Raw genomic sequence first — 10,002 nt, forward strand, 5'->3', positions numbered from 1 at the left:
TATGTACTTTGGCTTTATAGCTAAAATGACTAGATTTGGTGATACAAACAAAAAAAAAAAAAAATAGAACTCAAAAAATAAGTAGGCATGGCTGTGTGGTAAGAAGCTTGCTTCCCAACCACATGGTTCCAGGTTCAGTCCTACTGTGTTGCACCTTGGACAAGTGTCTTCTACTATAGCCTCGGGCCGACCAAAGCCTTGTGAGTGGATTTGGTTGACAGAAATATATATATATATGTATGTATTTGTTGGTCTATGTTTGTCCCTCCCCACCATCGCTTGACACCAATGTTGGTGTGTTTACATCTCTGTAACTTAGCGGTTTGGCAAAGAAGACCGATAGAATAAGTACTAGGCTTACAGAAAATAAGTCCTGGAGGTCGATTTATTCGACTAAAGGCAGTACTCCAGCATGGTCGCAGTCACATGACTGAAACAAGTAAAAGAATAAAAAAGCGTCTTTCTCATCTTTAAACATCTGCCCCCACCCGAGTGTGGTCAATGTCAGTGGCCCCTGACTGGCTCCTGTGCCAGTGGAACTTAAAAGCACCATCCGAATGTGGTCGATGCCAGTGTCCCCTGATTGGCACCCATGCTGGTGGCACATAAAAAGCACCACCTGAATGTTGCCTTTTATCAGGGTCAATGAAGTACCAGTCAAATACTGGGGTCCATGTAATAGACTTGTCCCTTCCTCCCAAAATATCTGTCAAATGTAAATAATGTACATAATTCCTCATCTTTTAAATATAGAACTGTATTACATAATGATACTGTTTGGAATAATATCTCAAGTAAAATTTGATAACGAATGATCAATTAATAATGAAAATATAAAAGTGGAAAGTATTTTTTCTCTTCACTGGCGGGAAGTTGATGAATAGGTGCATATAAATCCATATAAAAGATATACAGACATGCAGCACAGTGATGTAAACATGAATGATAATCAGCAGGTCCTGGGTAATTGAGCATTGTGGATGGTTGCTAGGGTGTGCTTTTTGTGGTCCAGGCATAATCTTTCACTGATCACCCACCCATGTTATCAGAGATTAGTCTGTGATAAGCGTAAGACAGTTCTTAATTGAGCGTCCTGTATTATCCTGGATCAGTGATGAAAGAATTAGTGATAAAGGAGTATAGATACCACATTTAACTCTGCCAGTCTGTCTGACTGTTAAAAGAAAAAAAAAAGTAAAAAAGGAAGACCCAAATATGTCAGAGTTGACAAATGACGAAAGATAAACAGCTGTAAAAACTTTTCTTTCAATCATTATCATCATCATCATCATTTAACGTCCGCTTTCCATGCTAGCATGGGTTGGACGGTTTGACTGAGGACTGGCAAGCCAAAAGGCTGCACCAGGCCCCAATCTGATCTGACAATGTTTCTACAGCTGGATGCCCTTCCTAACGCCAACCACTCTGAGAGTGTAGTGGGTGCTTTTTACGTGCCACCAGCACGGGAGCCAGTCAGCCAGCATTGGCAACGACCACGCTCAAATGGTGCTTTTTACATGTCATGATTTTCCTCCAGCCCACATAATCACACACATATGCACCCATGCACACACACACTATTAATTCCTACATTTTTTTTCTTCTTGAGCCCAGTTTGGTTTCCATGATGTCTACAAGTGACTGAGATCACACCATTCCTCTGTACTGACACTGATCCCTTACAACCTTCAAGGTTAGCAATCTTGGGAGGAAGGGACAGGTCAATTACATGGACCCCAGTACTTGACTGGTACTTCATTGACCCTGAAGGGATAAAAGGCAAAAATTGACCACGGTGGGATTTGAACCTGAAAGAAATGATGCTGAGCCATTTCCATCTGACATGCTAACAATTCTACCAGCTCACAGCCTGTAATTTCTAAACCCCCCCCAGTTATCTTCATAACTCTAGCTATGCTTTCTATTGAAATCTTAAACCCATTCTGTATCCACACTGCCTGCTAATCTGCTATCTTTGATTTACCATGATTAAAATATTCCTATTTAAAACTTATCTTCTCTGGTTTCCCATCTGTTACCTTTAAATGGGTCATATCTTCAAGAGATGAAGAAAAGTTGGTCAATATCTCTCTTTCTCTCTCAGTATCTTTGGTAACTTCAGATTCCATAATCCCCAGGCCTCACTTAGTCTTAAAGCTAAAATAGTTACTAATCTTCAAAGATTTGCAGCAGCCAAACTCAAATTTGCCAAACACCTAAATCCTATTTTCTTTCTGCCACTTCCGTGATTACAATATTTTACACAAGTTTCAAATTTTCTTGTTATCATCAACTCCAACAACATTGTGGCCCTGTCTTATGCCTATGCAGCAATGAGGAAGCCTCCCTGTTGTTTCTCAACCCACTAGAAATAGCAGCATCTTTCAAATCTTACCTCTTAATGGGAAAGACCACATTAGATAACAAACTCCTTAATCAGTTGTGGGCAGCTGTTTATGAGAATTAGGCCATGTGAAACATAACTCATAATTAGGTATGCCATTCAGAAAGTACCTGAAACAGCAGGTTGTTAGTAACTATCCTAAATCCTAAACAAGAGCACTTAGAGAGTGCAAACATCCGCCAAGGCAACAGCAATGTCCCCTCAACGATTAGCCAGAGATGATTTTCAAAATGAGAATATCTGAAATAAACTTGACTGCTCTCACAAATGAGAAAAATATTAAAAATGAATCCAATCGCTCTCAAAAATTAAGTCCAATAGATCTGTTATTTTAATGAATTTTAATTACCTTTTTTTTGATGATATCTGAAAAGAAACAACAATTTTTAGCAAATCGTATTAAGCGACACTAATAATAAATCAGAAAACATAAAAATAAACAAGCTTTTGATGGTTTTATAGATATTTCAAAATTATGATGCTAGGTGTTTCCATTATTTTGTCTCACCCCCGTATGTATATATGCATGTGTATGTATATATATGTATATATGTGTGTAGCCTTGGAGAAACATCATCATACAAGTGAGGTTGTTTATTGCCAGTCTTTTGCATGAACATGTCTAGTTAAGGGGAAATATTACTTAGCTTGGAAGCAGGTAATGTTCAGCAACAGGAAGAGCAGCCAGCCATAGAAATTGTACCTCAATGAATTCCGTCTGACCCATACAAGCATGGCAATGTGGACATTAAATGATGATGAATTTCCTTTTCATGTTAGTGGTTTTTTTTTTTTTTATCAGATATTTTGTAATTCTTTTAATATTTAGTTTTGTTAGTATTTAAATGTTTTTTGGGTTTTTTTTCTGTTTTATTTTTTAAACTCAGGATTGGCAATATACCTGAAAATATCAGCACCAATGAAGTAGATGGTCAACAAGGTCCTTTTTATGACTGTACCGTAGATATTGAACAACAGATTTCTAATCCAGTAGTGAATGGTTACGTACCGAAATCACAACCGATTGATATTCGCCAACAAGTAAATGGCCACAGAAATGAATGTGAATTCTCTGAGTAAGTATTCTTGATACAACTTGGAATGATTGAATTTAATTTACTATAAAAGAATCAAGGTGCAGGGGTGGCTGTGAAGTTTGCTTTTTAGCCACATGGTTCCGAGTTCAATCCCACTGCATGCCACCTTTGGCAAGTGTCTTCTTCTATAGCCCTGGGCTGACAAAAGCCTTGTGTTTGGATTTCATAGATGGAAGCTTAAAGAGGCCTGTTATGTGTGTGTGTGTGTGTGTGTGTGTGTAAACATTTAACATCCATTTTCCATGCTGACATGGGTTGGACAATTTGACAGGGTCTGGCAAACCCTAGGGTCATGTCAAGTTTCAGGATCAGCTTTGGTATGATTTCTATGGCTGGACACCCTTCATAATGCCAACCACTTTGCAGCATGTTTTCAGTGTTTTTTTTTTTTTTTGTGCCGTCAGCACTCGTTAGATTTCCAAGTAACTTGCAAGACGAGGAAAGAAAATGAAAAATGAAAAAAAAACAACAACCCTTTCTTTCTCTCTTTCTCAGACATTCTTTCCTGGTGCCCAAGCCATGAATTCACCTTTTCAGTTAGACAACTGCCCCTCTCACTCTATCTTAGTTTCTTATCTCTCCATGCTGTACTCCACTCAGTTAAGGGGTCTTGTCTTGTGGGTACTTGGTGACCTTACTGGTGCTGGTGCCGTTTAAAAAGCACCCGGTACACTGCGTAAAGTGGTTGGCATTAGGAAGGGCATCCAGCCGTAGCAGACATGGAACCTGTCAGAGACCTCTGGCTCATCTGCTCTTGTCAAACTGTCCAACCCATGCCAGCAGGGAAAAGAGGACGCTAAAAGATGATGACCTATTTATTTGTCTGGACCGTGTGAAAGTGACTTTTTATGATGGTAACATAATAGGTAGATTTTATGGATGTCGTTGGGACTACTTTTTGGACCATGTACAGATTTGTAAACCCTTTTGTGACGTCATTTCTACCCTTCCTGTTTCTTTATACGCAGGACACTATTTGCTCTGCAACCACCTGGTTTTGGTTTCAGTCCCACTGCAAGACATCTTGGGCAAGTGTCTTCTACTATAGCCTCGGCCAGAATCTTTTGTGTCTGAGATCGGTAGAGGAAAACTGTGTGGAAGCCTAATGTTTGTGTGTGTGTGTGTGTGTGTGTGTGTGTCCTCCGCCACCGTTTGACAACCAGTGCTGGTTAGTTTGGTAACTTAGCGGTTCGGCGAAAGCAAACGATAAAATACGTACCAGACTTTATAAAGAAAAAAATAAGCACAGGAGTCGATGTCTTCGACTAAATCCCTTTCAGGCAGTGCTCCGGCATGGCTGCAGTCCAACGACTGACACACGTAGAATATCAAATTAATATTCAAACAGGGGAGGGAGAGAAAAAACGTGCACCTGCAAACTTTCTTTTCGATTTCAGTCAGTTCTCCCATCAAGTTACTTCCCTTGAAATGTATTCGCATCAGTCATTGTCTCTTGTTAATCTACAGGGGTTTTTTTTTTTATGATTCATGTAGAAAATTTTCTTTGGAATACTGGCATTCCTCAGAAGAGGTCGACCAAATTTTAATTGAAAAGACTATTGCTTAACCTCTTAATGTTGTGATTTATGCACTGATATTCTTTATAATATTCAAAAAAACGATCTTATTAATCAAAAATGATCACTAATATCTATGCGAGATCATCATCGATTAGAAATGCATATTATGTGTGATCTATTGCAATCGAGGTACATTTTGCTTTATATATTTTTATACTTCAACTTATTCAAAGTGTTTCCTTCGTTTTTCTTTATATATTTATTTTCTGTTTATAAAAAACACATATTTTTTTCTAACTCATATTCGGTTTCTTTCTGTGATTTTGTCGAATGATTTATTATTATTATTATTATTATTATTATTATTATTATTACTTGTCGTCTTCTTTTTGAATTGTAGATAATAGTAAATTCTTGTAACTAGTCTGTCTCGTGTTATATATTTCGTTTTGCATCTTCTCAGCATGTGTGTATGTGTGTATATATATATATATATATGTATATAGACAGATATATATATATATATATCGAGAGAAAGAGAGGTGTGTTTTAGGCATGTCGTAGAACCAGTGTGTGGGCACTTGTCTCCCGATTAATGTGTCAACGTTTTCTCCATCACAGATATCTGAACGATTTCTTGCTATCAAATATAAAACTTGAATTTATCTTTTTATAAATTATAAGAACCGATGTATATTTTTAATCCTGGAAATATAATATCTGTGTTAGGCTTGTGTGTGTTTAACTACAGCTACACAAGAAATGTCGCCGGTGCTCGGCTCTTGCGAGGTAGACACACCGCATCATGTGTTAACCTTTTTACCATCAAATGGCTAAAAAAAATAATAATAATAAAGCCACCGTTTTCGCTACAAAATGTATTATTGACGATTATAAGATGGATTATTCATTTTATTTCCTTATTTTAAATGGAGTGAAGCTACTTAATGTAAATTAACCTGCACCCAGGCTGGAGTAAAAATGTCTTAATTCTTTTGTAAATGATTTCTAGCTGAAGATCTGAACTGATAATCACAGACCGATGAAATAAAACCGAAAGGGTGTTATGTATGTGTGTGTGTTGTTTCTAATATAAATTACTCAGTAATTACATCGGGAATATTAGTTTTACTTCCATACGTCCATTATTATTCTTGATTGCATTCATTATGATAATTCACAGTAAAATAGATATCAATTGGTCATGCTATATATGATATCCGGTTGAAAATAAATGCTGTACTGTGGAAGGGGGTCGCTTTCTTTTTTGTGTTCAGTTTTTTTTATTTATTTATTTTCTTTAAAGTATATTACAATCATATGTTATGTATGAATTTAGGACAAGCTATGTTTAATCGGTTTCGAGCCAACGGAGGCGGCTCCAACTGTCGCTTAACTTGCTAGAAATAGCTACCACATCTTCCACGAGTCTCCCGCTACCGTCCGAATTAATAAATACGTAAAATTAAAATTGATTACAGGTTTGTTTGATGAAGGTCGGCCGGGGGTTAAACAACAACTACGAGACATGAAGAAAATTGTTGTCGAAAGTTAGTGTACATCAGTATAATGGCTTCATTACAAAATAACGTGTGTGTAATATATAGATACATAGATAGAGAGAGAGAGAGAGAGATAAACTTTCGTATAAGCAATTTTATGTGCTGTGCTTCGCTATCTCTTTACTAAAACGAAGTTCTCTATGCACTTGACAATAAGATATGTTTAAATTATAAGACTGAGACAAACCAGCATTTAATCATTATTGTGAAGTTTGTAGTGATTCGAAGGGGTTTCAGCTGCTATTTCTAACACATCGAATGACCACGTAGAAATTCTCTCGTTTACTCCAGCGTAGAGTAATAAAGTGTTCCTTTGTATAGAAGAGATGAAGAAAAAAAGACAAGCAGAAATGGTCTGTTATATAGGCACAAGCCCAGGAATTGGGGAGGGGGTAGTCGATGAAATCGACCCCAGTACTTTACTGGTACTTTATTTTATCAGCCCCAGAAGGATCGACGACAAAGTTGATTTCGACTGGATTTGAACTCAGAACGTAACGTACGAAATTGGCTGAAATACTAGTTTCTGGATCAAATGGACGCCTACAAACATTGGACCTGTCATGTTAGTGAATGCACGTGATGTATTTGTTTACATAAAACGTGATACGAGTTCGGTTTTATTTTCCTTTTGTCTTTTTACTGCCGCAAATTTTTGTCCACTCCTTGCTCAGCCCTAATTCAACAGATCTATAATCAAAATCATTCCAGCCGTGACTAACCTGCCTTTTATTTATTTATTTTTTTGTTACCAGTCACAGTGTACCTAGGACTACATGATCTACAATGTCCCTCGTTTGTTTTAACTCTTTACCCGTCCAAATCATTTCCATAAGTTTAACCTAAACGTCCGTGCTTGTTTTCTGACCTTTTAATTACGCGAAGTTAATTTGGTTTTGTTTGTGGGTCATATATTTCTTTTTTAGATGTTGGACTATAAGCCAAGTGCCTATATATATTAATTAAGGTCTGAAGATACACCATAAAGCTACCCTTTATGGCGAGAAACCCAGAGTAGCCCTATAAACCAGCCTTTACCAGTAATTAATATAGACTGTGCTGCTTCTCCTGATTTATATTTTTCTCAAAAAAAAAAAACATATATATGTGTGTGTTGTTTATATATGCACCATTCCTCCATGTGATTGGCTTGGAAAATTAAGATATTTACATATTTTCTTAACATGAAACTAATGGTAGCCTGAATATTCAAATAAAGGAATTTTATTCACCACTGCGATGTTGAGCACTCATTGTTTAACATTTACACACACGCTCACGTCAGCCCCTTCTTTCATACGCACCTTTCATAAGTCTCACGTTATTGCTGTGGTTGAAAACAAAATGGTAATGTGCATCATATATGATGCATGGACAACAGGGAAACATACAGGACAGGCAGAGGGTTAAAAATGTGATTTGAGATAAATTTGGCCTCAGTGGTCACACAGAGATTCCCTCTTCGGTTCCTGTAGCTTGTTTTATTTGTTGACGTAGAACGTAGTTGGACCAACAAGGTGTTAGGGTCCACCGTTTTACCCTCTTGGCATGTTTTTGTTGCGACTCAAGAAACAGCGTAAAAATCAAAACGTTTCCTTTTCTTGTTCAAGGTGCAATGGACAATAATGTAATAGAAAAAATATTAATAAATAATTTATTTTCTGTAAATTACGTAAATATTTTCAACTATACACTCACGCACACACACACGTAAAGCTATCTACCCCATCTATATATCCACATGTACACGCACGTACATATGTATATATATATATATATATATATATATGGATACATATATTTATTAAAAACATACATATGCTACAGAAACATTTCCACACATATACACACAAATAGGCACCAAAACACACACACACACATACCCACGCACGCACACACATAAATTATGTAAATATTTCTGTCTAGTTTAAGGTAAAAATTTTGTCTCTGGTGCTGCATTCTTTTCTCTTATTAAACAAACCAAGACATTCCACGCGATTCGTATTCCACGTTAACCGATCATCTGCTGCCATTCCAAAAGACAATATTTATCTCCAGACACTTCCAACACACCTTTTCCATCACCAGAACCAATAAGGTTCCCACGTGATATTAAAGGAATAAATGGCTACCAAAAAATCGATAGATTTTTATCATTTCTCCTCCTCTTCCTCACCAATGATTATTAACGAAATAAATATATAACAGAAGTTACGATCATTTACTGTAATTGCTTGGTTAGATTTATTCATGGTAAATATTGTTATGTCTAAATTATTACTCTACGCCTGGCATATGACAGAAATTAGTAGCATGTGTGTGTGTGTGTATATATATATATATATATATATATATATATATATATAATGGGTGGGTGGGGGTGGACACATACACACTCAAGCAGTGCTCTAAAATGTCCTTAGCCGTCATAAGCAAAAGAAACGAAAGCCACAACCTAGTTACATGTCCACACGCATACATTTGTGTATGTCTTATGTATATATGTATCATCATCAGGTTTACATCCGTTTTCACACGCTTGCATACGACTTACACAACGACTCGTCATTTCTCTGTCATCTGCTACATATATAATAGTAGTAATAATAATAATAATAATAATAATAATAAAAGATAATAAAGATCTCAGTGGGGAACCTCAACGTGGTCACTCGACCTGCTAGAAATAGAGCCACACTTCTCTCAAATCTATCTTATTGTCTTAAGTAAGGAAAGGACATTGGATAATAATAGTCAGTCCTAGATATCGTTAAAATAGATGGGGTTTCATCACAGCTGGGCTATCTTCGATCATCGTGCTACTTAAACGGGGCTGACCTAAGGTTAAACAACAACTGTGTATGTGTATGTCTTTATCGTTTGGTTGTTTCGGCCAAAGGACTGCGGCCATGCTGTAGCACCGCCTTAAAGGGTTTTAGGTACACAATTTGACTTTTTTTTTTCCCTTTTTTTTATGTCCTGTGCTTATTTCTGTCTGTATTTTTTGCCGAACCGCTATATTATGGGATGTAAACAGACCAACATCAACCCGGTTGGACCCTCAAAGCCATTCGATGACTTTAAAAAATTCTATCATATTTTTATAATAAAAATATTAATTAGAATTGTATGAAACAAAAAATACTGTTGAAATATTTTGTGCTTTGTGGAAGCATAAGCAATATACCGCAGAAAAAAAGTTTAACAGCAAAATCTTCTGTGGACCCTGGTTGAGAACCACTGATCTGTGCGGTTGGAGCAAAGCTTTTTATGGTTGGTATGAATTGGGTAACTTTCTAGACGGGTGGCTTTCTCGACAGCCGAGAAAACTCCTATCCACGATGTTGGGAGGGGGTTTAGCTACCAATGGCACTCGGTTATAAGGCTGCAAGGAATAGAGTTTATCTCCGTGGAGTAAA

The 10,002-nt window shown here is 36.9% G+C and overlaps 1 protein-coding gene across 1 annotated transcript in view; it reads left to right on the forward strand.

The window, feature by feature from the left end:
* The window catches only part of LOC106871588 (autophagy-related protein 13), a 27,734-nt gene that overhangs the window by 9,587 nt on the left and 8,145 nt on the right, over positions 1 to 10,002 (forward strand). The window contains exon 3 of the mRNA XM_014918103.2: positions 3,292 to 3,480. Coding sequence (XP_014773589.1) covers positions 3,292 to 3,480 — 189 coding nt within the window. The remainder of the gene's footprint in view (positions 1 to 3,291; positions 3,481 to 10,002) is intronic.

The sequence above is a fragment of the Octopus bimaculoides genome, chromosome 7 (genome assembly GCF_001194135.2).
Source record: "Octopus bimaculoides isolate UCB-OBI-ISO-001 chromosome 7, ASM119413v2, whole genome shotgun sequence".
Classification (NCBI taxonomy): domain Eukaryota; kingdom Metazoa; phylum Mollusca; class Cephalopoda; order Octopoda; family Octopodidae; genus Octopus; species Octopus bimaculoides.